Source organism: Miscanthus floridulus, chromosome 5 (genome assembly GCF_019320115.1).
Source record: "Miscanthus floridulus cultivar M001 chromosome 5, ASM1932011v1, whole genome shotgun sequence".
Classification (NCBI taxonomy): Eukaryota; Viridiplantae; Streptophyta; class Magnoliopsida; order Poales; family Poaceae; genus Miscanthus; species Miscanthus floridulus.
Genome location: NC_089584.1, coordinates 1,828,340 through 1,856,056, shown reverse-complemented (window position 1 = coordinate 1,856,056; position 27,717 = coordinate 1,828,340). Strand labels below are relative to the sequence as shown.

The following is a 27,717-nucleotide window of genomic DNA, read 5'->3' as shown; positions in this document are numbered from 1 at the left end:
TTGAGTGCAATGACTATGATGAATATGTCAAGCTCAAGAATGCAAATGAAAAGCTCATGAAAGATCTTGAAGAGATGAAAAGCCACAACACCATTGTGCTAGAAAATCTTGATCATGATGAAGAGTTGACCCTTGAGAATGAGAAGCTCAAAGAAGAGAACAAGAAGCTCAAGGAAGAGAAGAACAATGATGTTCTCAAGGAAGAGAACAAGAAGCTCAAGATAGAGAAAGAGCATCTCAAGATGGGATTGAGCAAGTTTGCAAGAGGCAAGCATCTCCAAAGTGAGCTACTCATGAACACCATCATGAAGATGGATAGAAGTGGCATTAGATATGTGGCAAGTGTAGAGAAGAAGAAGATTCAAGTTCAACAACAACAATCAAAGCCAAAGCTAAAGCCAAAGCCAAAGAGATGTTTTGAGTGTGGACAAGAAGGCCACTTTGGTCATGAGTGCCAAACTCCACCGCCACAACCCTTACCCAAGCATGCTAGACCCTTTGCCTTTATTGCTCACTACATGCTTAGAAAGGATTCTAGTGGAAAGATGAAAGTCATGTTCTTAGGACCCCCTAACAAAAATAGGCCTAAGAAGATTTGGGTGGCTAAGTCACTTGTTGAGAAGGTGAAGGGCCCTCAACAAGTTTGGGTTCCTAAAGCTTGAATCTCTTGTGTGTAGGTGAACTACAAGACCGGTGGAAGTCATTGGGTTATTAATAGTGGTTGCACTCAACATATGACCGGTGATCCTCGTATGTTCACCTCACTAGATGAAGAGGTAGATGGACAAGAGAAAATAACATTTGGAGATAACTCAAAGGGCAAGGTTAAAGGATTGGGCAAAGTGGCAATATCAAATGATCATTCCATCTCAAATGTGCTATATGTTGCTTTATTGAGTTTCAACTTGCTATCCGTTGGACAATTATGTGATCTTGGTTTTCAATGCTTGTTCATCAAGAAGGAGGTTGTTGTATCCAAGGTAGATGATAATTAAGTGATATTTAATGGATTTAGATACAACAACTTATATCTAGTGGACTTCACCTCCGAAGATGCAAATTTAAAGACTTGCCTATTCACCAAAACAACACTTGGGTGGCTATGGCATAGAAGACTTGCTCATGCTGGTATGAGTTCACTCAAGAAGCTAATGAAGAATGATTTGGTGAGAGGGTTGAAGGATGTGAAGTTTGAGAAGGACAAGCTTTGTAGTGCATGTCAAGCCGGCAAGCAAGTTGCAAATACTCATCCAACAAAAGCTTTCATGTCAACTACAAGAGTGCTAAAACTCCTACATATGGATTTATTTGGATCAACAACATACAAGAGTTTGGAAGAGAATCTCTATTGTCTTGTGATTGTTGATGACTATTTAAGGTATACATGGGTATTCTTTCTTTATGACAAATCCAAAGTTGCATCTTGCTTCAAGAAGTTTGCCAAGAGATCTCAAAATAAATTTGAAGTGAAGCTCAAGAAGATAAGAAGTGACAATGGAAAAAAATTTGACAACACAAACATTGAAGCTTATTGTGATGAAGTTGGGATCAAGCATGAAGTCTCCGCAACCTATACTCCTCAACAAAATGGTGTAGTTGAGAGGAAGAACTAGACCTTGATCACTCTTGTAAGGACAATGCTAGATGAGTACAACACCCCAAAGCTCTATAGGCGGAAGCAATCAACACCGCATGCTATGCATTAAATCGCCTATTCCTTCAAAAGTTCCTTGGTAAGACACCTTATGAGTTGCTCAATGGGAAGAAGCTAGACGTCTCCTTCTTTAGGGTGTTTGGTTGCAAATGCTACATCTACAAGAAGCGGCAACACATAGGGAAGTTCCAAAGACATTGTGATATTGGTTTTTTTATTGGTTACTTATCAAAGTCCAAAGCATATAAAGTATTTAATCATGCCACCAGCTTGGTTGAAGAAACATATGATATAGAATTTGATGAATCTAATGACTCCCAAGGAGCATATGAGAATCTTGATGATGTAGGTGATGAACTATTGAGGGAGGCTATGAAGAATATTCCAGTGGGAGACATCAAGCCAAAAGATGATGAAGATGATATATAAGTCATTAATCAACCTTCTTCATTAAGTGTGCCACAAAATGATGAAAAAGATGGGAGAGTAGAAAATAAAGATACTCATATCTCCCATGAGCAAATGGTGGTACAAGCACAAGATGTTGATGCTCCACAACCTCCTCCTCAAGTGGTCAATAGAAGAAATACACCTCTCCTATAAGATCATCCATAAGATCTCATCATAGGGAGTCCATCAAAGGGTGTAATAACTTGATCTCAAAAACTTGCTTCATTTATTGCTTATTACTCTTTTGTCTCTTGCTATGAGCCTACCAAGGTAGAAGAAGCTCTTAAAAATCTAGATTGGATCAATGCCATGCATGAAGAGTTGAACAACTTCACTCACAATGAAGTTTGGACTCTTGAAGAGCAACCAAAAGGTGCAAGAGTCATTGGAACAAAGTGGGTGTTCCGCAACAAGCAAGATGATCAAGGTGTTGTTCTGAGGAACAAGGCAAGACTAGTTGCAAAGGGGTTCTCTCAAGTTGAAGATTTAGATTTTGGAGAGACCTTTGCACCGGTTGCAAGATTAGAAGCCATTCGTATCCTACTTGCATATGCATCACATCATAAAATGAAACTATATCAAATGGATGTGAAAAGTGTATTTTTAAATGACTTTATTAATGAACTAGTCTATGTTGATCAACCTCTCGGGTTTGAAGACCCTAGATATCTTAATCATGTTTATAGGTTGTCCAAGGCACTATATGGGCTTAAGCAAGCCCCAAGAGCTTGGTATGAGCGCCTTCGGGACTTCCTCATTGAGAAGGGCTTCATCATTGGAAAGGTCAATACCACACTATTCACCAAAAAGCTTGATGGGCATATCTTCATTTGTCAAGTATATGTTGATGATATCATCTTTGGATCATCAAATGAAGACTCATGCAAAGAATTTGGTGAATTAATGTCGAAGAAGTTCGAGATGTCCATAATTGGTGAGCTTACATTCTTTCTTAGTTTTCAAGTCAAGCAAATGAAAGAAGACATCTTCATCTCTCAAGAGAAATACACAAAAGATCTTCTCAAGAGATTCAAGATAGATGAATGTAAGCCAATCAAGACACCAATACCTACCATGGACATCTCAACCTAGATGAGAAAGGTAACCTGATTGATCAAACTCTCTACCATTCCATGATTAGTAGCTTGTTATATTTAACCACATCTAGGCCTGACATCATGTTTAGTGTGTGTATGTGTGCTAGATTTCAAGCTAATCCTAAGGAAACACATTTAATTGCCGTAAAAAGAATCCTTAGGTATCTTAAGCACACACCAAGCATTGGCCTTTGGTATCCTAAAGGAGTTATATTTGAATTAGTTGGCTATTTCGACTCGGATTATGCCGGTTGCAAAGTTGATAGAAAAAACACATCCGGAGGGTGCCATTTGCTTGGTAGATCACTTGTGTCTTGGTCCTCCAAGAAACAAAACAGTGTGGCTTTGTCCACCACCGAAGCGAAATACATTACCACGGGTGCTTGTTGTGCATAAATATTATACATGAAACAAACTTTGCTAGACTATGGTGTAGTTCTAGAAAAGGTACCTCTTTTGTGCGATAATAAAAGTGAGGTAAAACTTGCAAATAATCCGGTTCAACACTCTCACATCAAGCACATAGATATCCGCCATCACTTTCTAAGAGATCATGTTGCTAAAAATGGTGTATCACTAGAAGGTGTAAGAACCGAAGATCAATTAGCGGATATCTTCACTAAATCGCTAGATGAGGCTACATTTTGTAGATTGCGGAATGATCTCAATGTACTTGATTTTAGTAACTTCACTAAAAGATGAGCTTGTGTTGTCCCTTGCATTACATTATAATATATTACATGTTTACTTTATGGCAATGCATGTAGGGCTTGTCTAATATGGTTAAGATAACCGCCGTAAAGCATGTGAAGAAGCTTAACCTTGGATCAAACTTGACAAGCAACTATATTTACTTTCAAGCATTGCATATGCATGAATGTTGTTTGTCATTTGTCTTCAATTTGCCCTCTTATTTGCCTATTTTTTAAAAAAGAATTATAGCCTAAGGCAAAATATTTTGAAAAACTTGAGGGTTTGGGAGAGGTCACTCACATCAGTCCTAATTGGTGTTTATTTGGATCTTATTTAAGTTGGGACTTGATTGGGAACAGGCAGCGTGGAGGAACATTGAAGATTTGCTAGAAAAGAGTGACCGGACGCTGCACCAGACTCTGCAGTCCAGCGTTCGATCAGTTCATAGGAGATGAACTCGCTGCAAAGGAGTGACTGGACTCTGTCTTTCAGCGTCCGGTCAGAAGATGTCTCAGCGTCCGATCGTGTGATGAAGACGAAGGCTAGGTTGACCGGACACTAGCTGCGACCGATCGGTGTCCACCGGACACATCCGGTTGTGATTCCAGAGGAATTGGTCCTCTCTGGAATCGATCGGACGCTGGGTGGTAGCGTCCAGTCGCTACCACCGGAGCGTCCGGTCAGTAGATCTCGTGTAGCTTTAGGACTCTTTATCCGTTTCCTTTCTTGTCACATCAGGGGATCTTTTTAATCACAACACCTCGCTTCTTTTGCCCTATTTCACCACATCCTATTCCTCAAGCCGCCGCCAGCCCTAATCGCCGATGAGCTCCACCACCCACTGTGTCCGCAAGCTTCCCACGCGCCTCCCGTGCCCACGCCGCTGTTTCCCATGCACAGCCCACACTTGCGCCGTGCTCTACGTCAGGCTTGCCTCTACCGCCGTAGTCCCACGCCGTCGCTCACCGCCGTGACCCACTCCCACGCCGCCGTCGTGCCCTGCTTGCGTCTACCACCAGAGCCTCCACTATAGCGTTCTCTCTCCCCTCCACCGGTAAGGACATGCCCTAGCACCCACTGTGTTTTGCCCATGACCTAGATAGATTTCAAAGCATTGATTTCAAATCACATCCAGGGCCATCGATTCATCGAAGTGCTTCGCAACCCTAACCCTAGCAGTCCCGGTAATCCCCCATGTGATGCTTCTCTCCTTTTCTTTGGATCGTCGGTTCATCAGGTAGCAAGCTAGTCGCTTCAATTTCATACCTACATTGCTTGCTCTCATAGGGTTTCACATCTATTAGATACATTGTATTTACTTGTATATCCTTCTATTCCATCGTGCAGCGAGTCGGTGCCGTTGAGGTGTCTATGACAGGTGACAGTCAACTCGGAGCCAAACTCATGAGTATGGATTGAGGCCAAGCCTCAAAAGTGTCAGTGGACAATTGATCTTGTCGGCGGTAGTTTTTCTCTTGTCAGATCAGATGGCTCGCACCAAAAACATTGGTGGTGGTCCAAGAGATGATGATCGGAGGCCTCCACCTCGCTTGCCTGCAGGAACTAAAGGCAAGGCGATGAAGTAGGTTGTATCAAAGAAGCACAAGTACCCTGATGCAGAGACAACAAGAGCAGCAGTAGTCACTGAGGCCGTAGAGCATGCCGAGAGAGGAGGTGTCCGTAGTAGAGTTGTCATTGCAGATCATCTGGCACCAGACGCGTAGAGCAGACTTGAGCACATTGAGCGTCTTCATGGTAGTCCACCTGGGACTATCATGATGGCAGGACAACATCTTCCTATTGTGGATCCTCAGCCTCAGGGAGAGTCATAGTAGAAGTCACAATAGTAGCCCCCACTAGCAGAGCCTCAGCCAGCTCAGGAGAATAGGAGGGACAACAGTCATAGTAGCCTCTAGAGGGTGAGGAGGGTTAGTAGGCCGAGGAGACCGAGTAGGCACCCCAGCCATAGCTACGCTGCTCTGGTCATACCCGAGTTCTAGTGTCACCAAGGCCACTGACACAGCGGAGGGGATCGCATCCACCACCTCGTCCACAGGGTCTGCCTCCAGTGATTCACCTTGACTTGAGGGCCACCACGACCAAGCAGGTTCAGCAGCTTTGCTTTGTGGAGTTTGATGTGTGGTTTCCTCTGAGGCGGGATGAGAGAGCAGCAGAGGGTTTCTATACACCGCTCCAGGAAGACTTCTACAATGCATATCTGAACAGTGGGGCAGTCTTTTGATCTTAGAGAGTCTGCAGTATTGAGGCTATTGTGGCAGCAGCTGGAGAGCATATCTGCCCCTACTTATCATATCTACCGGGGCTGACAGATCTGATTGGCCGGATAGGATTATATGTACCATCTTGGGTTCGGTAGTTTTATGCTTCGCTCTATATTGACCCGTAGCATAACTTCATACACTTTGCATTCAGAGGTAGAGACTACATGATGATGAGTTTTAGGGCTAGGGAGATACTGAGACTATAGGAGCAGCCTATTAGGTTACATGAGGTATGTTATGGACAGCAACAGCCTCCTAAGCATCCTCATGGTGGTTTGGTGCCCCCTACAGATCTTGTGCGCCATTACTTCAAGGAGCCTTTTGGTGAGGGGTCGAGGAGAAACCCCAGTGACCTTACTCCTACAGCTTGAGTGCTAGAGGCTATCATCAGAAGGACACTACTTCCTAGGTTGGGATACAGAGAGGGCTTGACTTGCCTCTAGCTTTGGCTCCTCAACGCCCTAACGTAGCAGACCGTGTTCGATATTTGGGACCTTCTTCTATTAGAGATGGAGGATACTATAGCTGAGGGCTTCAAGAGTCGTAGGCAGCTTCCATATGCACACTGGATCACATTTCTTATGCTCAAGGTTGTGCATGTTAGGACTCCTGAGATGGTTGCAGAGTACAAAGATGCCACCATAGAGTTTCTAGCTTATAACATGGCATAGAGGATTAGGCATAGCACACCACAGACACCCACTCAGCCTCGCCATCGTCCAGATGTACCAGAGTTAGTAGCTCAGTAGGATGAGATTATCAGGGGCATAGCCGCTACTAAGGAGCAGCAGCTTGAGGCTCAAGAGGAGAGGAGCGAGTCTAGTGATAGTTCAGATGATGACTACCTACCTATTCCTTAGATGCCTCCATGCAGACATGATGCAGAGGTCAGCAGTTCAAGCTCAGCTCCATCTGCACCACAGACAGACCCCGCTTTGATTGCTATTCTTGAGTGGATGCAGCAGGATCAGACACAATAGGCTCAGGAGATCGCTGCAAACTTTGCACAGTTTTAGGCTCGTCAGGACAAGTTCCAGCGACAACACCAGGTCCTCCAACAGCAGCAGCAGCAGATGCATCAACAGCAGTTACTCATGTAGCAGCAGCTTATAGGATTTATGCAGCATGTAGTAACAGCACTTGGGGCCCCACAGCCACAGCTTTTGCCCCAGCTTGCTCAGCCTGCCACCACTACGACAACTCTAGCAGTATAGCCCAGTGGGCTTCAGAGTCAGGGATAGCCTCCAGCTCCATTTGCCTCTCCCACAGTACATGTGTCCTAGTGGTTATCCTCGCCAGTGGTAGCCCCGCAGTTCACACCATATCATACGGGCTTCTCATCGGACCAGTCATCTTCGCTATTTATGCCTGACACGTCAGTCTCCAGGAGTCTTGGAGCATCTTTCAGTGAGTTGATAGGGATGCCCACACCACCCCATATGCATGCCGCCGGTCCTTCCACAGCAGCTCCTGTCGTCGTGACTACTCAGAGGCTCTCTTCTTCTATCGCATCTTCAGATCCTACGATAGATATACCAGCAGCATCACAGGCTGCACCTACCCTAGCTCAGACCCAGACCACTTCAGAGACACTTCCAGCCATAGAGGGTCAGTCAGTACAGAGCTCAAGGTCCAATGATGATGGCACCCAGTTTCATCTTGCTCCTCGTACCTCAGCGCCCGGCTCGTTCGCTGCAGCCCCACCGACCGACCCTTAGGTTTTGGTGTTTGACGTCAAAGGGGGAGAGGGTTCGAGTATGTAGATTCAGGGGAGCTAGTTATCTATTATTAGCTTATTATCTATTACATTTGGAGTTTCTATGTGTGTGATACATTATGCATCCATGTTTACTATTATATATATGTGATAGTGATATCTACGTGATTGTGATATATGACATGTGTGCTCTCTACTTTGAATTCCTTTATATGTTATATCACTTGTGCAGTGCTCATTTGCTTTGCTTCCACATTTATACTCCGATACAAATGAGCTTTATTACTTGTACTCATCCTTATTTCATATCCTTTGAGTACACTATGTTGGCTAGGGCCATATAAGCTTGCTTAACTCTTTTGTTCTTATTGACAAAAGCTTATATAAACCAAGCATAATAAAAACCTCACTCTTTCACATACTCGAGGTGGTACTGTCATCAATCACCAAAAAGGGGGAGATTGAAAGCATCTAGGCCCCTTGTTGGGTTTCGGTGATTAATGACAATACAAGATTACTATGACTAACGTGTGTTTTGTAGAGGCAATTAAGTTAGGTCATGGTAATAGAGATCAATTGGGCAATCAAGGTGGTCATGCCCCTACAATGGAAATCATTTTGGTTTTCAAAGGATGGACGACAAGTTAAGGATGACTAGTTCTAAGTGTCGATTAGAGTTGGAGTGACACTTAGAGTAGTTTAGGACTTTGTTTTTCCTTTGGCCATACTATTAAGGGGGGTCTGGATAGGTAGCTTGACCTAGATGAGTCTAGTGAGTTAGGTGTGGTGCACACTTATTAAAACTAGTACTAGGTAGCTCCACAACAGTCCTATGATCCTATGGAGCAAACTTCATTCACATATGTTCGAGAGTTGGAAGTGAATGGAGGGTCAAATACTGACCGGACGCTGGCTCCGGTGTGACCAGACGCTAGCCGTAGGGTCCGGTCAGTACATTTGATCAAGGTGATTGCGTTCGGTGCGACCGGATGCTGGAGTGGTCAAGTGATCAAACGCTGAGAGACAGCGTCCAGTCGACTCCAGTAAGGTTCCAGAGAAGGAAATCTGCGACTGGACGCGTCCGGTCAATACTGACCGGACCCTGAGGATCCAGCGTCCGGTCGAGTACAGTAAGCATCCAGTGAGGGTTTAATGCGATCGGACGCGTCCGGTCAGTGGTGATCGGACCCTGCCAGCGTCTGGTCAACACTTAAACACTGGTGTGTGGGTTGAACTGACCGGAGCATCCGGTCAATATGACCGGAGCGTCCGGTCACCCCACAGAGGCACATAATGGTTCATTTTTCAGGCTGCCTTATAAATAGAAGCTCCACTCATGTGTGGAGTCATTTTTGCTCATTCCAACAGCTGAGAAACACGTTTGTGAGTGCCAAGAAGAGCAAGGTCTTAGTGAGGTGATTGAGATTCGTGAATCCAAGAGAGTAGCCTCATTAGTGAATCAAGAGTAGCAAAGTGTGCATCCACCGTTCTCATTAGGCTTCGAGTGGTCAAGTGAGAGTTCGTGCTTGTTACTCTTGGTGATTGCCATCACCTAGACAGCTTGGTGATGATTGGGAGCTTGGTGATCACCCGACAGAGCTTGTGGGTGACCCAACTCAAGTTGTGAGCGGTTTTGGGTGATTCACCACGACGGAGTATCGAAGAATCAACCCGTAGAGAGCACTTGATCCTTGCGTGGATCAAGGGGGAGCTACACCCTTGTGTGGGTACTTCAACGAGGACTAGTGGGGAGTGGCGACTCTCCGATACCTCAGCAAAATATCGCCGCGTTCCTCTCTCTCTATTTACTTTGAGCATTTACCTTGAGCAATTCAATACTTGTCTTTACATTCATAGAATTGCCATGCTAGAATAAGTTTGGTACATAGGTTGCAAGTCCGTTGTGCGTTAGATTGAAAGAAACACTTTTCTAGGCACAAGGGGTTAATTGGGCTAACCGTAGGATTTAATTATTACAAGAAATTTTAGAATTAGCCCAATTCACCTCCCCTCTTAGGCATCTTTATCCTTTCAATGCCCATCAACACCTGTTGCTGCAGCCAACTGTCCAGTATACTTTCCATGCAAAAAAGATGCATCTACACCAATGAAAGGTCTACAACCAGCTAGGAATCCATCAATGCATGGCTTCAAAGCAACAAAAACCCTCTTGAACCTATATTTTTTACCAATCTTCTCTAACTCTATGTCTACATGACTTCCAGGTGAACTTTGTTTTAGTTGAGCAGCCTAATTGAAAAGAAGTTGGAAGCTCTCTTCATATGTACCATGAACTTTATCCAAGGCGACCTTCAATCCAGACCAAGCTTTTGAGTACTTTAGTTTAATTCCAAAGTCACCCTCCAATTTCTCTTTTGCTTCCTTTGCTCTCTTTGTTGGATTCTTCTTTACCCAATCTCTAAGCCTATCTGCACACCAGCCCTGAGAAGCCATTCTCCCTACTCTAAGCTTGGTGGTAGGACAATCGTGATCTAAAGGAAGCTTTTTGATCTACAGAAAGGCAGATAGACATGGTAATGCTTTTGCAAATATAAACAAGAACATTTATCAAATACAAAACAACAACTACAAAGAATGTACATGTATAGTTTTCTTATAAAAAATGGTGGAAGCATGTATTCTCCAAGGGCATCCCTCAGCAGCACACCTAGCTGTGAATCTTAACTTATCTGATTTGTACCCAGCAGCAAGCTCAAACCCCTTGTTCACAGCATAGTGCCTTATTGCTTTTCTGAATACAACTATATCAGGAAACAACGCCCCCATCTCTATTTTTGGGTTGTTTGGATCATGCAGTACTTGGACCTTGAGAGGGTCAGCATCATCCACCTCTGCCTCTGCCTCAACATGGAAGAATGGATCAGATGGCTCAGCATAAGTTGGCTCAGCCCTAACATTAGTGTTAGAATTGTCAGTTGGCTTTGCAAATTGAGGAGCAACCGGCACAATCCCATACATGGCCTCATCATCAACACCCACATATTCCTCAGCATTATCAAATATATCGGGTTCTCTATCTAGCTCGACATCAACAACTGCCTCTGGATTATCAGAAGCAGCATTAGTGGGTTCTTTAGACATGTTGGCAGCTGCCTCTACCTCTAATTGAACATTTGCATCATCATGAGGAACCACACATACAGGCTCCATGGCATCAAATTTAGCTTCCACACAAATTGACCTATCGAATACACCTACCACAACCTCACAGCTCATCTCATCCTTATACATTTCAAACAAATCTAGCATTTGAATCTCACCAACTATTCTGGCATCCTCATTCGATCTTTTATCAAAGAACCAAACAGTGGGTGTCTGGTTACTGCTCAAATTCAATTCAGTTGCCAGATTTTTCAACAGTAAGTCCAGTGACATTGACCCATACTCCACATCCCACTTAAACACATGACCTTTTGTGTAACATTTCCTACTAGCAGAATCTTTGGAAGCAAAACCTTGGACTTTAACCTCTAGCACAAACATCCCATCCCTACCATGCAGTAAATCAAACTCCAAATCAAAGTGTATACATGCACAGCTAATCGATTCCACCAAATCAAGGGAACTGTGGTCACCACAATTAAACAAGGGAAAGGAGGAGGAAAGATTACCTAGGAGCAGTGTTCTCCATCGTTGCCGCACCAGTGTGGCAAATCGGCGCGCCCGACTCCGATCCCTCCATCAGGGCGCCTCCATCGCCACCACTGGACACGCACGGGTGGTTAGGGTTCGTCGCAGCCGCAGATCCTATCGTCGTGCGTCGGCTTCCAATCGCCCGCTGTCTCCACTCTCCAGTTCTAGGGTTTGTTGAGGGAGAAAGGGGAAGAACACAGGAGGGAGAGAGACGGGAGGGAGAGAGAACACGGGAAGGAGAAGGGAAAAAGCACGGGAGATGAATGGATGCGGCTTCAGCCTGTTCGCCTCTCCCTTTTCCTCTTGTCCAGGGGGCATTTTGACCCAATACAGAAATACAAGTGCTGCAAGTGGGTCCAAGAAGGCTTCATATGTAGAAAAGGGCAAAGCTCAGGGAGGGCAAGAATATGAAGGGCAAATCTCCAATTCCTCGAATTGTAAGGGCAAATCTCCAACTTCTGAAAATTGTAAGAGCAAGAATCTAATTCACCCTTTTTTTTTTTTTTTTGAGAAACAGCAGCTGCTATGTTTGGGCGTTTGTTGTTGGGCCGGACGAACGAGAGGACTAGGTAAATGTTTGTGTTGTGGTGGCCCACCACTGCTGCCGGCCCCTGGGAAACGCCGTCGACCGTCGTCCTCCTCGGTCGCCGTCGGCACCAACGCCACCGCACGCCCGACACCCCTCCCACTCCTTCCACCACCACCCTCCTAAATTTAGCCATGCCCACCACCCCTCGTCCGCTCGTCTGCTCCATTCCACGCTCCTCGCCCTCCCACTCGCGCAACGTCGATCCCATTCCCATGGGGCCGCGCCTTCTCCTTCTTCATCATCGAAATGTCTGCCCTCCCGCCGTTTGAAGCCCACGCCGCTGCTGGCACCCCCTCCTCGGTATTGGATCGCTTGCTTAGGTAGGTTCGCCCCCTTCTCTCTTGATCCTCATTCGGCCAGATGATGTACTAGTATTTTTGTGCGAGAATGGGGAATAGAGGGATTAGCTTCCATGTACTAGCTCGTAAATAAAATTAAACAAAATAAATAAATACGGCCGGGGCAACATATGATGCTCAATTACCCTTCTAGTTCGCTCAATCAATGCCTCTCTACCTGATGCAACAATTTTTTTTTTCCAGCGACCGTCCTACATTGAATGATTATTGTTACTGCATTTTGGATAATACAGTACCAATTGAATGATTCATCCACGTTGTGGCTGCCAAAGCCAAAATGCGGATAAAAAAACAACAAACGTGGATCTATTTGACTTGCGCAAAACAACCCAATGCTGTTATGCTGCCACAACATGTCATATTCCTTCTACGATGACTCATCCCATTCATAGTGCACATATGTAATACTATGTTACTGTCTGTCCTGATGTGCTCTTCACGTCCTGAAAAATTTCAGATGAGCTCCAAGTCATCATACAACAAGCTGTCCACTGCAAATGACAAGATGGATTCCAATGCCCGGGGCCACGGGAATACTTGGTCGAATGGCGCCCTGGGGCGGAATCAGTCTGGCCTCTCAGTTGATCCATCCGCTGGCTCCGAACCAGCAGTGCAGTCACATGTCATCCCTTCTGATAAGAGATCGCGCCGCGACAAGTCTGATGATCCAGCCGACAAAGCGATCCCGAATCCGGCGGTGGTATCTGGAACAGGTGCCATGCCGGCGGAAGCAGCAGCCAGAGGTGACAAGACCATTCCTCAGGGCACCTTTGATGCTTCTACTAGTAGTGATAACGTGGATAGCTCCGGTAGTGGTCATATCAAGCGGCATACTGGGAGCGATCGCAGGTGGGAGGCCATCCAGTTGGCCAGCGGCAGGGGCTCCCCTCTCAGCCTAGTCCACTTTAGGCTTCTGAAGCGCCTTGGCTATGGAGACATTGGCAGTGTTTACCTCGTGGAGCTCAGGGGGACAGACACCTTCTTTGCCATGAAGGTGATGGACAAGGAGGCGCTCATCAGTAGGAACAAGATGATCCGTGCAGAAACGGAGAGACAGATACTTGGCCTTCTTGATCACCCCTTTCTACCCACCCTGTACACTCATTTTGAAACCGAAAAGTTTTACTGCCTTGTCATGGAGTACTGCTGCGGTGGCAACCTGCATTCGCTTCGGCAGAAGCAACCTAACAGGCATTTCAATGAGCAAGCAGCCAGGTTCGTTCATCTCAGATTACCAAGTATTCTTTGTTTGTTTACCTTTGACGATTCTCTGTATAATTCTATTCTTGCACATCTGCACGTAACATTTGCTTATCAGAATTATATTTTCTCTGATTGTTGACAGATTTTATGCCTCTGAGGTGTTGCTTGCGCTTGAGTACCTCCACATGCTAGGCATTGTCTACAGAGACCTGAAACCAGAAAATGTCCTGGTCAGAGATGGGGGACACATCATGCTGTCTGACTTTGACCTGTCTCTGAGGTGTTCAGTCAGCCCGATGCTAGTCAAATCCTCATCAATCAATGCTGGTGCCAATGGCGTTGAGAAAGGCGTAGTCCCTGCTGAGGGTGTCAACCAAGGCTGCATACAGTCATCAGCGTTTTTCCCGCGCATACTCCCCAAGAAGAACCGCAAGACCAAATCAGACTTCAGCATCAACGGATCGCTCCTGGAGTTCAATGCTGAGCCGACAGATGCGCGGTCGATGTCATTTGTCGGAACACACGAGTACCTTGCACCAGAGATCATCAGAGGAGAGGGACATGGAAGCGCGGTGGATTGGTGGACCTTCGGCATCTTCTTGTATGAGCTGCTCCATGGCATGACACCGTTCAAGGGGAATAGCAACCGTGCCACACTGTGCAATGTGGTGGACCAGCCACTGCGGTTTCCTGACACCCCACCTGTGAGCAATGTCGCCCGTGACCTCATCCGTGGGCTTCTGGTGAAGGACCCTCAGAAGAGAATCGCAACCAAGAGGGGTGCCACTGAGATCAAGCAGCACCCATTCTTTGATGGGGTGAACTGGGCACTTGTGAGGGGTGCTCACCCACCTTCTGTCCCTGACCCTGTAGACTTCGGGCAGTTTAGATCTAAGGAGAAGAAGGCGGCAGAGATTGCAGTTGCGAATGCTCCGAGTAGATTACCTTCTGGTGCTGCTGCAGCTAAACCAAAGACAGGCAATTTTGTTGAGTATTTTTAGGTCTGTACCCGGTCAATTGTGGGTCCTGCTAGTGCTAGGACTGAACACCATAGATACAGATGTTGGTAATGTTTAGTGCTCCTGTAGTCTTGTTCCTCTTCGCTTTGTAATGTTCCTTGCCATGCATGTTTCTTGGAATCCTGGTAGTATAATAATTGAGATAACCTTGTACAGAAGGAGATTGCTATTGCTGATAATGGATGATGGAAGTTTGAAATTCTAGTATTTCTTCCTGAACGGATGGATAGACATGTCTATCATGTTTTTTTGGTAGGTAAATATTCTCTTGTGAGCAGTAAGAAGAGTTATCCTAAATTTATCGTAGCCCATGTTTTTTCCCCTATCTTTTTCTTTTTTTTTATTCTTTTTGTACTGACCTTGGGAGTAGAAGGGTACCAAAAAAAGGGCATGGGCTCCTGGAGCTGTCATGAATGGTGCTACTGGTGGCGAAGCTGGAGACCCTGGCACAGCGGATGCTGTCCAAGCCCATCACCAACCACCTCAAGACTCAAGAGCCAGGTTGCCGTCCAGGATGATTCTGCAACTTCATCATCGCCATTGCCAGGTATTACCACCTCCTCCCTTTTGTTGATCAACACAACCTGACTGCTGCTTTTGAAGGGGATCCGTCTGCAGCACTTCCATTTCTTGGCAATGCAAGTTCAATCTTACAATTTCCTCGATGTAAAGAGGGGGTTTAGGAATTATCTTATGTGAGCTAATCAAAGGATGATATTCAGAAATGACTGTTTGGAGTCTCTGCAAAGCACCTGGCCCCACCCCACTGACACATCGCTCCATTTTTTAGTGCATTTCCCATGTAGGCAAGGCGTGTCATTTAAGAACAACTCTAAAAGTTTCCATATGCATGACATAGGTAGTGTTTAGTTTCCAAAATTTTTCAAGATTCCCCGTCACATCAAATCTTTGGACGCATGCATGAAGCATTAAATATAAATAAAAAATAAAACTAATTACACAGTTTAGATGAAATTCACGAGACGAATCTTTTAAGCCTAATTAGACTATGATTGGACACTAATTGTCAAATAACAACGAAAGTACTACAGTACCATTTCGCCAAAAAATTCGCCAACTAAACAAGCCCATAGTTCAATTTATAGCTTTATTGCCAATTGATGAGTTTGCTATGGATCTCGTCACTCCAGTTTTACGAGTCCATCACTGGTCCATCGCCTGAGGAACTTGATGCTGTTATACGATAGGTTTTTCTTTTACCCACTAATCAGCCATGCGTATACCTAATCAGCAATTACTTTCATAAGAGAGGACAGACTCATCAGAAAGAAACTGTAGTCATACACATGCACTCACTCACACTTTCACAGCTAGCTTATTAAAGGGCTTACCCTGTTTGGTGATATAATTGATCAGTGTGCTGTCTCCCAAATTTGTTCAATTATTAAGGGCATGCTTTGAATGGGAAAGATGGCCAGATGGGGCAGTGAACCTTGACGAGATGATCCCTGCTTTATGATTGTAGATGTTTAGTTCTTTGTATTAATGGCATGCTTTGCATGGGAAAGATGGGGCAGTGAACTTTGACGAGATGATCCCTGCTTTAGGATTGTGGATGTTTAGTTCTTTGTACAGCTTGATATTGTTTGATCTGGAGCAAAATTGAGCTACGAGGGACATAGTAGGTTATCGAAAGAATATATTCCTTGGACATATCCTTACTCTTCTTGTAGCTATTGATACTTATTGACGATGATAGTCACTTGTACTGGTCATTTGTACTGTTACCATTAATACAGCATTACCAAACTGTACCAAGCTATGAGAAAACTGGTCGTTTGTACTGTTACCAGGAATACAGGATTAGATTAGCTGAAGAGACTACAACATGTCATATTAGTATATTACACTAACACAGCAGTAATCTGATCCAAAAGACCAAAACCTATCTCTTGCTGCAACTTGTTCATGCTCCAAAATTGCACCACCCCTGTTTGACTGTTTCCTAGCCTATATGTCCTAAAAATAGAACAAGTGAATTGGAGCATATTCATAGATAGTCTAATGCAAAATGTTCTCCAAGCAATGAGATGCAAGAAAACAAATTACCATCTACATGAAACACCGGCTGGGAGGGAGATGAGGAATCGGGACAGGTGGGTGGCGTGGAGAATGAGATTTTTCCTGTTATGGCCACCCAATCCACATGCCTGATGATACTTTTTGCCCAATTCACCTGCATTTCAGAAGATTCTATTGAAAGAGCGATTTTTTTTCAGATTGTGCCAATTTCTGTCTTCTCTCATTTTCTTTTCTTTTCGTTTTTATATTGTCACCCGGCCGGATTTATCTGAAATTAAACTGAACATGTCATCATGTGCATTAATGTATCAGGCACCAGCCACATGGTCAGGAATTAGGCCATCTCGATACAGGGATAGGTACAATTGCCATGAATCAGGTTATTCAAGTCACATGAATGAAGTAGATCCGATACAGAATGAGGCTAACATCTACTAGTAATGAACCGTATGTGCCATCACCAGAAATAGCTAGCTAGCTAATATCTGACGACGAGAGAGCAACTCTTGTGCAAGATATAAAGGCCTTTTCTCGACACCGAAGGGCGCTTCCTTCAACAACCTAACCACCATTTCACTTGCCAGTTAGCAATGTTTGTTTTGACAAAAGAACTCTAGCTGCTAGGCACGATCTCCTGCACTTGCACAGCTGACGCCTCTCTCTCCAGCTCCAGCACGCGTCTTCTGTTTGCAGCAAACTCAGTCCTCAGATGTTCAGTGTAGAGCGTCAGCGACTTGTGGAAATCTGCAAAGCACTTGTCACGGGTATATTTGAGGTTGCTCCCAACAGATGACCCAACGATTGTCCCGGACATGTAAGCGCTGCAGGCGTCGAGGATGGCACGCTCATGCTCGTGGAAGTGGCACATTACAAGGGTCTCAAAATGCTGCAGGGAAAGAGAGGCATGTAAGAACAGTGGAATGTGGAGTGTATATGGATACATTCAGTTTTCAATATCCTGGACAGCTACTATATCAAGAGATGTGAAGTATTTGTTCACCTTTGGAGGCTTCCGGAGTGAATACAGCATTGTCTTGCATGATCTGACGAAGGCCGTCTGATTGTAAGCCAAGGAATACCTTTCACCAGCTGTTGTTTGAGCTGAATTTTTGTTTCCTGGCTCATTGAAGTATGGCTTATCATTCAGCACAAGGCCCTGGATGGAGACCAAAACTTGCAGCATGGTGGAATTTGACTTGCCCCACTTCTCGCATCCATTGCCCCACCAGGTGTTCAGAAGGCTCAGGCAGACTTTCCCACTCTCATACAGGTTTGGGTTTAGCCGAAGTCCACCCGAGTGGTAGTAAACTTTCTGCACACATCAAGTAGATTTTACAAAAGAATGTGGATGGCTATACAAATATAAATACAAGAGGCGGGATGGTGTGAAGTGGTCACATACTGGTGGGCACTTCGGGTATTCAGAAGGAAAACGGACATCGAAGAAGAACAAGCCATCATGATATGGAGTTCCAGCCGGCCCAACTATTGCAGCCCTGAGCAGATCAATCCTGTCCTCATAAACTCTAACATATATAGATTCTGCATAATTGAGACCAAATTGATCCAAATTAACAGCAACAAAAGATCAGCTGATTTCAGGTGTAAATTCTCCAATTAAGAATAAGGATTATTTGCTTCAGTGCCAATGGTACAGACATGACATGTTAACAGCAACAAAAGATCAGCTCACTTTAGGTGTAAATTCTCCAATTAAGAGTAAGGATTATTTGCTTCAATGTCAATCGTACAGACATGACATGTGTGATTAGTGGCATAAGTGCACATGATTTCACAAATCCAGATTGTTTACATTTCTCAATGTTCCCTAATATAAAATAGTTAGTTCTGAACATGTGTTGCTAGCACGACAAGATTACTATGGAAAAGAATTGCCAACAAAATGCTATAAGGTTATGATTGTGTAGGCACCATGGTGTCTCCTTTGAATTCTCTGTAACTAGAGTTTGCGGTAGTTTGGCAAAAACAGGAAACAAAAAATTGACAAAACGTAACCAGCATAAACTGACCAGGTAGGTTTTTCTGTAGAAGATTCCATTCACTTTGGATTGCCTTCACCCAATCTTTGGTGACCTGGTCACACATTATGAGGAGGGAAAAATGTGGTTGGATCTAATATATCAGAAAAAAGGGTTCACAAAATGACAGCATACCTTTCCTGCTGAAGTCTTTGCATAGTGGTGATCCGAGAAATCTTGGACAACATCAAATTGACTAAAGGACATATGATCAGTATTCTCAGTTCCAGGCTCTGTCCTTGCCCATGAGGAAACCATACTTGAGCATTCAGGTTCATGGTTTTGCACGCATACAGTGCCAGTCCCACTTGAACAGGGATCCAAATGAGTCTTGTTTGCAGTGACACTCACAGAGGAGCGAGAAGCAGAGGCTGGGATCCAGGATGTAAGGCAAATTATTAAACAAAGGAGTAATGGCATTATGATACCACCAAATATATAATTCAGGCTTAGAGTAGAGATATGTGACAGCATTTGTATATAATGAAGTTTAACCCATCAGCTCAGTCAGGCCTACCGTACTACTGTCCATGTGAAATTGCAAATCTGAAGTGCCACTCTTCCAAATGAAAAGAAGTTACCTGACCCTTTCAAAGTTTTGAATTTTTGGTGTTTACTTAAACTGAAGTTAAGGAGTTATTTGTTAAATATAAGTAATACAATAATAGTTTAAAAACTATCAAGCCCTGCAATGACGAACACAGTTGAGCTGAATTTACACAACCAACTCATAGGTAACTCCAAAAGGTTTCCACCATCTATATGCATGCTTTTATTTCTCAGTGAACAAGTAACTTTGTAGTCACAATTCCTAGATCCTATTCAGTAAGCTATTCTTTTACCAGTCTTGGGCTTTGTTGGCCTCTGGAGTCTGGACTGCACCAGTACAAAACAAACTATCACTTATAATAAACGTGTCTAGGTCACATTCTCATGCAATTAAGAGGTAAAATATATATCAGCGGAAAGAACATATGCTAAGCTTCATACTCATGGGTACCTCGCCACAGTGGGTCGATGGATTTGCCTGCATAAGCAGATTATGCTTTCATTAGAAAAACATTCAGTATAAGTGAAGAAAACATAGGATTCACATATGTTCATCACGCATATATACCAATCATCACATTCAACGCTATCGGCAGATTAGATCTCTGATTATATCAAGATATCACCTGAAGCACATTCTGGGGTTGTTATAAGCATCTAAGGGCATCAATATAATTTTTACAGTTCTTCTAGTCTAGTCCATCAAAATAGCACCTTTAAGCTTATTTCCTATTTGCTGGGTTCCTAAAATTTTATCTGTATGGTTCATTAGTTCCTATAGGTGTGTGGGGAACACACCACACTTGAGTCCTCAAACTATAACCGTGTAGATTGTACAGCAATATAAACAAAACAGCCAAAACTAAACAATTCCAACCCATAATAACTTGTGGACCGACCATTAGATTGCTGTGTCATGGCGCCATGAAGAGAGAAAAAAACGTGCCCATATTTGAGCAAAGCAGTGCTGATAGAGGAAACAGGGCAGAGAGAAAAACTGGAAATTCAAGAAGACGAATGAGAATAGTTGTTCTGAATTCTGAAAACCAGGGTGAGCTGCAGCACCTTTCTTCTTGGAATCCTTCTTCCCGACACAAACGAGCTGCAGCAACTTCTTGAGAGCCATCCTTCCTCTGGATCCTCACACAAAGCGCACCTGGACAACAAGAGACGCCATCGGTTGTAACTACCAACAAGAAAGGCTCCTCTTTCCGTTTGCTGATGAAACCACACCCACAAAGGCCAAGATCGCAGGCGCAAACAAGAGATGCACAAACAAACAGAAGCACCTGATCATCTAATTTCCTGGCCAAGTAGTAAGAACAGGTGACCAAGAACCGAACCAAAAAATATATATAAAAAAAGGAAAAGAAAAAGCGTAGTGGGATGAAATCGATCGTCTTGGTTGGAGTTGGAGTTGGAGAATCCCAACGCGGCAAGTATCTCCCTTTACTTTCCAGTAAGTAGCATGTTGTTTTCGAGGAACTGGTGACGGTGAGGCCCCCAGTTGGCAGCGACAGAGCTTGGAGCCCAATCAGTGCGGTGCGTGCGTGACGCCAGGTCGGTCGGTCTCTCTCGACTCGCTCTCGGTCCAGTGACCAGTGGAGGCGAGACACCGCAAGGCCAAGTTTTTCAATTCAAGAAGAGACAAAAAGAAAGAAAGAAAAAAAGTAGGAATAATCCAGAGAGAGGCCGGAGGGATAAACTTGAGCCGTCAGCGTCGAGCAGCAGGAGCACTGGAGCAGCAGCGCATCACGATCAACAACCCCCTCCGCTTCCCCCACCGAGAAAGCGAAAGACGTACGTCCATGGCCAATCAAAGAAACGAAGCAACCTTCTATCACGCCATGAGGATGAGGATACGGAAACCACAACCACAACCCCCGGCGGCGGAGGAAAAAGAAAGAAAAAAAAAGAAAGAAGCCCAGGAAACCGGCGATCAAGAAGAAGAAGAATAAGAAGAAGCGCCGCACCTTTGGCAGGGAGGCCGCTATGCCGAGGAAGAAAGAAGAAGAGGGTTTTGGTTTTAGTAGGCGAGAAAGGGGAAGGGAGAGGAGCTGTCTGGGAAGGGAACTCTGGCCAGCGACTCGTGTTTGGACTGGACGGGACACCTTGCGTGCCAGGACGGCAAAGCGTAAAGACAGGGGGGGGGGGGGGGGGGGGGGGGGGGGGCGCGGGGCGGGCACACACAGCCCAGGGACAGGGGCACAGGGCGCCCGCCTGGCCCTTCGCCGGTACCGAATCCTGCGATCCTCACATCCCAAATTCCCAATCTCTTTTTTCCCATGTCGCCCGCCTCTTTCCTAATCCTTCCGTTGGGTTGATGATGACACTCAATTTCCCGGGATCCTCCTATCCTTACCTACCTAAAAATACACGGGGTAAAGGTGAAATTAAATTGAATTACCCGCGCGGAATTGAGTATCGCTTTCCAATCGAGGAGTCAGAGTCAGACATGCATTCCCAAAGTATCAACATTTATATTATTTATATATATATATATATAGTTTAATTATAAACATTTTTTTCTAAACAAGTTTTATTAGTTTCAAGATTGTTACATCAAGCTGACTAGTATAATGCCCGTGCTAACGCCACGGCTTTATCTTAGAATGCACATGAAACTTGACTGAAAACACTGTTCCAGCTGAATTGTTGTGAGAGAAAAACACTGTTCCAGCTAAAAAAAAAAGCCGAACAAACCATTTTTAAGACAAGCGGATAGGGCCATAACAATAAACTTTTTTCATAGTTAAACTTTTCCACAATAGTATATTGCCCTTGCTAACGCTATGATGAAGTCTACAAAAAATAAATCATAAAACTAAAAATAAAAGTTCACAAGGATGAAATCACATTGATTTTTTTCTTCAAATAATAATAATAATGAAAATAATAGTTCTATGGGTATACGGCAAATATTTGGTTACAAAATTACGCCAAAAGTCAATTGAAACAAGCTCCAATCATCGAGACATGCAGGTGCCCAGGCACATGTAAAAAATCCTAGTATAAACAACCAAAAACTATTGAATGGAACATTATAAAATCGCCAGTGTCTACAACTTGGATAAAACTGAGATTAGAAACTATTTAATGAGACATTATGCTATACATTTTCTTGCTAGGAGGCCTGTAATATAAGGACCACTGAGCCACTGAACCACCAAGTTGCGATACAATCTATACCAACACCAATAGTGACATGCCTTGTAATAATCCCTATCCTATCCCTCAACAATTAACACTGGAGACGTGTTGGTGAGGTTAGCCATCAGCAAGATCAGGGCCACGTTATGAAGGTGCAAGGGAGATCTCTCACGCGATTCAGTCACAGCCCCTGAACTCCAATGACCTGCTGCTCAACCTCTAGTAGCTGAATTTGTCGAGCAAGAAGAAGAAATGATGTCAGCACTTTCTTGCCTTGTTCTGAGTTACAGGGGAAGAGGCACAATCATACCAGTGCATGTTAAGAACTGCAAGGGCGTATAGAACAAGCAGAAAACTAACACTTCCATACCTCAATCGATAATTCAAAAAAAAATCATGCAAGATATAACAACAAACAATTGAACCTTTTACCCTAGTACTGTAAGGATGAAAGTCCACAGACACTTTCATCCAAAATCTCCTTTCATCCTCATCTACTGATATGAAGCATCGGTGCCAAATGAAATTGTCATCTTTACTATTAGACAGTTACAAGTATTATCTGCTAAAGATGAGCCTGTGGGAAGAGCTCAAGAGCATCAGACTGAACTCAGCCTCCTCAGATTCATCTTCATCCCACTGCTACATCCACAGAATTTTGTTAACCGGTATATTTCAGAATATATTATCTGGCATCATGTGAGTAAGACTTTCAAAGCCATGAAGAATTCAAGCAAATACTATACCCACCGAAGCTTAGCAAACAAATTGTTAGCCCTCATTCCAAACAGTTAGGATATTCAGAGAAAGCTGCAAAATATACCTGCACAACCTATGAGCTTCTAACCACTTCATGTTAATGCAGGATCCTTTTGATCTATTTCTGTTGCTATGACTTGATCATGAATTCGTGATTTACGCACAGTGAGAATGGAAAGCTCCTGCATACCTGCTCTTCAAACACAGCTAACAAGAATTCATAATTTTTAATTCATAGTGAAACTCTTTGCACAAGAGAAAAAATATAAGAAAATAAATTATTCAACAATGGTTAAACAAATCGAGAAGAGGATCATACCCTACGTTTCTACCAAATGGGCGAGCGTAGGGTGTTCAGTCTGCCCCGAGAAGGATTAAATCAGACTCAAATCATCATGAACGAATCTGCTCAACACAGGGAAACGTCCGTCTCGAAAGTCAATAAATCAATAAGCCACTCAAAAGAGTAAACAAATAGGATGGGGATTCTAAATATCATACCTGAACTTGAACGCTGATATTGAAGGAGAAGATTCGTTCATTGGTATACAAAAGGCTAATGATCAGATATTTTGCACGGGAAAAAAATTGCCAGTGCATAGCATTTGGGATGGGAAGTGGGAACACGCAGATGGAACTCACCTGGATTGGGAAGGGCAGCCAAACCGTTCCCCCGCCCCCATCCCGTAACCGCGCGATCCCCGCGCGCACGCACCACGCCGAACCGCTCCCCCTCGACGCTGCTGCTCCGCCACCGCGGCCGCCCTCCCGACGCCTCCCCTCCACGACTGGACGCCGCCGGTGCGGCCCTCCGCCGCTCCTACGATCGAGATTTTGGTGCGCTCCTATTGGCTATATGCCTCTTTCCTTGCATGCGTTGCCCTTGCCCCTTCCGATCCTGCTCCCCTCTAACTCTTTCTCTTCTCCCCATCTGCATCTCGCACAACCCCTGGTAGTGGCACGGCCCTGCCAGCAGGAACGGTGGCCGCGGTGGTGGCGGCGGCGGCCCATGGCGGTATCGCAGCCAGGCCTTGAATCGGGGAGGAACGGAGGAAGGACGGGGTGATGACGGAGCAACGTAGGCATGGGAGTCTCGTGTTTGGTCCCTTATAGTACAGATACGAAGACCTTTAAACAATTTTGATCTCTACATCACCAGGATACACATAACCTTATAATAATAAAAAATTTAAAAAATTTAAACACACCGATAACACTTAGACCCTATTTAGTTTCCAAACTTTTTTTTTTGCCTCCTATAGTAAAAGAGCATATTTGGATATATGCATGGAGTACTTAAATGTAGACGAAAAAAAACTAATTGCACAATTCTCGGCAAAATCGCGAGACGAATCTTTTAAGCCTAATTAGTCCATGAAAAACCTTAAGTGCTACAGTAACCCGCATGTGCTAATGCCTGATTAATTAGTATCATTAGATTCGTCTCGCAGTTTTCTGATGGGTTCTGTAATTTATTTTTTTTTATTAGTATCCAAAAACCCCTCCCGACATCCTTCCGACACATCCGATGTGATACCAAAAATTTTTCACCTCCCCAACTAAACACATCCTTAATCTGAAAGAGACTATCACCTGTTGGTACCCTGCCGCATGGGGAAAGGCTCGACCAAGACAGGATGCGCTGAGTGTCGGTGTTTCGGATCACCAGTAATTTTATATTTGCGTCTGGTTCGGATGGTGTGTTCGGAGGACATAAGGATTTATACTAGTTCGGACAGAACGTCCCTACGTCCAGTCTGCTGCTGCTCGTGTTACCAGCACTTAGTTTATAGTAGGGGTTACAAACGGACGAGAGAGGAAGAATGTCCCAAGTCTCTGGTGGAATGATTGAAGAGTGCTGATAGTTTGTTCAGCTGTGTGCTCTTTCTCGTGTGCTCGTTTTCTCTCTCCCCGTGGGGCGTTCTGCTTCTCCTTTTATAGGTGAAGGGGAAGACGTAGGTTACAGAGAGAAAGAAGGAGAAAGGTGAGGGAGAAGAAGGCCTCAAGGGCCGTTAGGTCCTTCTTCTTCATGCGGGTCCCACCGACGCTGTAGATGGTGACAGGGACGGCTCCACATCGGGCTCATGTTCACCACTGGTGCCATGCCCCGGCGTCATCAGCTGGTCATGGCGTCCCATCCCATCCCGACGGACGGCGTGGTGAACCGACATGCCCGTCAGCGACCGTACGAGGAGTAGGCAGCACAACGACCATGCACCTGTCACTATTGATGATGTGAACCCCTAGGCATGGCCTGACGTGGCCATGGGTCATGTCGAGATGTGCCTGCTTCCTGCCCGGTGTCAGAAGTTTGACCCCGGGGTTGTACCTTCTAACCTGTAGTGGTTGGAGGCGGTATGGGTCCTCGTCGAACGAGACGGAGCCCGCGCCCTAGGGGTTCAGCGAGACGGAGCCCGTGCCCTTAGGGTCAGGCGAGACGGCTCCCGTTCCCTTAGGGTCAGGCGGTATGGAGCCCGCACCCTAGGGGTTAGGCGAGACGGAGCCCGTGCCCTTAGGGTCGAGCGAGACGGCTCCTGTTCCCTTGGGGTCGGGCAGTATGGAGCTCGCGCCCCAGGGGTCAGGCGAGACGGAGCCCATGCCCTTAGGGTTGAGCGAGACAGCTTCTGTTCCCTTGGGGTCAGGCAATACGGAGCCCGCGCCCTAGGGGTCGAGCGAAACGGAGCCCGTGCCCTGAGGGTTGGTTGAGACTGAAATATGTCCTTGATTATCTAGGCAAGTCATCGTCTGCGGTCCTCAGATCCTTTCTTCGGGTATCCCTAATATCGATACCCGATAGTAGCATCCGAGCCTACGGAGGAGTAGGATACTCCTTCATAGGATTTTTCAGATGGAGGAACTTTGAGGGCTTCGATCTTCTGCTACCCGCGGGATGCCTTGGTGGGGTTGTGATTCCCTTCTGTCACGACCGGACTCCTTAGGAACATGTAGCTACGGGATTCGGGGACAGAAAAGATTTCTCTTAATTTCGATCCCTCCCTAGGATCTAATCGATCCGCCATCGTCCTGCGACTGCGTATTCGGTCTTCTTGCGAGTCCAACTTCCCTCGAGCCCCCGCGTGTAGCAGGGGTCCGATCGAGGGGTCAGCTCGTCTTGTGATCGTCCTCGCTCAAGCGTTTTTTTATAAAATGGATGGGCTAAGCCAAGCCATGTTTTTCTCGATGGACGAATCATGGTGCTCGGTGAGTTGTTAATGGGGCCCTGGCTTCTCGTTCACGGTGGTCCGACATGGGTCAGCTGGTGACCAACTCCAAATTCTTAGCGGCCAATCCATATAGTTCTTAGGTCTGTTCGATCAGTCCCAAAGGGTCGTTGCCTTTCTTCGAGGAAAAGCCATGGACTAGAAACCGACCAAGACTCAAACGTGGATCGGAATCCCCATGGTTCTCGTGCGCCCAGGTACTAGCTGCTAGTGGATTCATCCTTTTCCACCCCTCACTCTAAAGGCACCCTAGAGCGGTTGTGAACTCATCGGTGGGCCAACCTTCAAACTCCTAGGCCTAAATGGGCCATGGGAGCATTTTTAGCTCCGTATCCCACCTTACCTATGGCAGTTCTTAGCCCACCAAATGGGGCAAACCGTCATCCAGTGCGTCCTTCGAGGGAGCGGCCAGAGGTGGCGTGCACACGTTTCTCAGAGAGGCGATGTGTAACACCCCTGGTGTTACGAGTTTATTTAGCACCGTGATTTAGGCCTAAGAAAAATTTTCAAAACGAGTTTTTCGGGTTTTTAATTTAAAACGTACTTGCTGCGACAAGTGAATCCCGTGTGACTTAGTTTCGTGGACTCAAATCAACGCTCAAGTTAAATCACGCCGGGCGTATAAATATTTAGGAATGTCGAATGACAATTCTGGCCAATCGATAGCAAACGGCTCGTTCTATTAGATTAAGCATGAAAAACAACTTTTATAAATAAAATAAAATCTATTAATAAATAGAATGATATACATGTATATATATATATATATATAGCTTTTGAATCAAATTCGAGCTTGCTAAAATTTTCATGTGCCTAGACGTTGCAGATTGACTAAAGTAGTAAACCGTTATATATATATGTATATATATATATATATATATATATATATATATATATATATATATATATATATATATATATATATATATGCATATATATTGGAATCGAAGCCAATCCAGGCGTGGAGTGCAACCAATACTACGTTATGGATTGAAACATATACATCTATCTAATCAGAATTCGAATACGTACATACATGAACGCACATGCAGTCACGGTCAGTCAGTGCATGCATCTTCCTCCCTGGAAGGCTAGAACGTCCAGCCGATCTTCTCTTGTGCTTGTACTGCTATAGCCCTCTTGTGCAGGTCATGTGCACGGTGAACCACGACTAGGGCCACGGCCCTACTGGCCCTAGGCCTGGGTCCGTCAATGGTCATGTCACCTCTGTAGTCAAGA

General features: G+C 44.9%; 2 protein-coding genes and 1 long non-coding RNA gene across 5 annotated transcripts; 1 reads left to right on the top strand and 2 right to left on the bottom strand.

Moving 5' to 3' along the window:
- The first annotated feature begins 12,261 nt into the window (after positions 1-12,261).
- On the top strand, positions 12,262-15,040 carry LOC136451310 (serine/threonine-protein kinase RHS3-like). Its single transcript, XM_066452019.1, has 3 exons — positions 12,262-12,456; positions 12,953-13,710; positions 13,841-15,040. Exons 2-3 carry the CDS (start codon positions 12,953-12,955, stop codon positions 14,697-14,699), a joined length of 1,617 nt encoding a protein of 538 aa, XP_066308116.1. The 5' UTR covers positions 12,262-12,456; the 3' UTR covers positions 14,700-15,040.
- A 2,044-nt stretch (positions 15,041-17,084) lies between these two features.
- Positions 17,085-21,458, bottom strand: LOC136553262 (putative ubiquitin-conjugating enzyme E2 38). 3 transcript variants are annotated; one of them, XM_066544648.1, is made up of 8 exons: positions 21,322-21,458; positions 20,414-20,504; positions 19,800-19,826; positions 18,935-19,170; positions 18,791-18,854; positions 18,163-18,302; positions 17,761-18,072; positions 17,085-17,646 (listed from the first exon to the last, which is right to left on the bottom strand). In XM_066544648.1, exons 2-8 carry the CDS (start codon positions 20,472-20,474, stop codon positions 17,374-17,376), a joined length of 1,113 nt encoding a protein of 370 aa, XP_066400745.1. In that variant the 5' UTR covers positions 20,475-20,504; positions 21,322-21,458; the 3' UTR covers positions 17,085-17,373. The 3 variants fall into 3 exon arrangements, with proteins under 3 accessions (XP_066400745.1, XP_066400744.1, XP_066400743.1); XM_066544647.1 differs by lacking the exon at positions 21,322-21,458 and adding an exon at positions 20,638-20,950; XM_066544646.1 differs by lacking the exon at positions 21,322-21,458 and having other exon boundaries at positions 20,414-20,950.
- An 866-nt stretch (positions 21,459-22,324) lies between these two features.
- Positions 22,325-24,355, bottom strand: LOC136553264 (uncharacterized). Its single transcript, XR_010783090.1, has 3 exons — positions 23,900-24,355; positions 23,759-23,771; positions 22,325-23,662 (listed from the first exon to the last, which is right to left on the bottom strand). It is a non-coding gene; the product is annotated as an uncharacterized lncRNA (long non-coding RNA).
- Between the last annotated feature and the right edge of the window lie 3,362 nt (positions 24,356-27,717).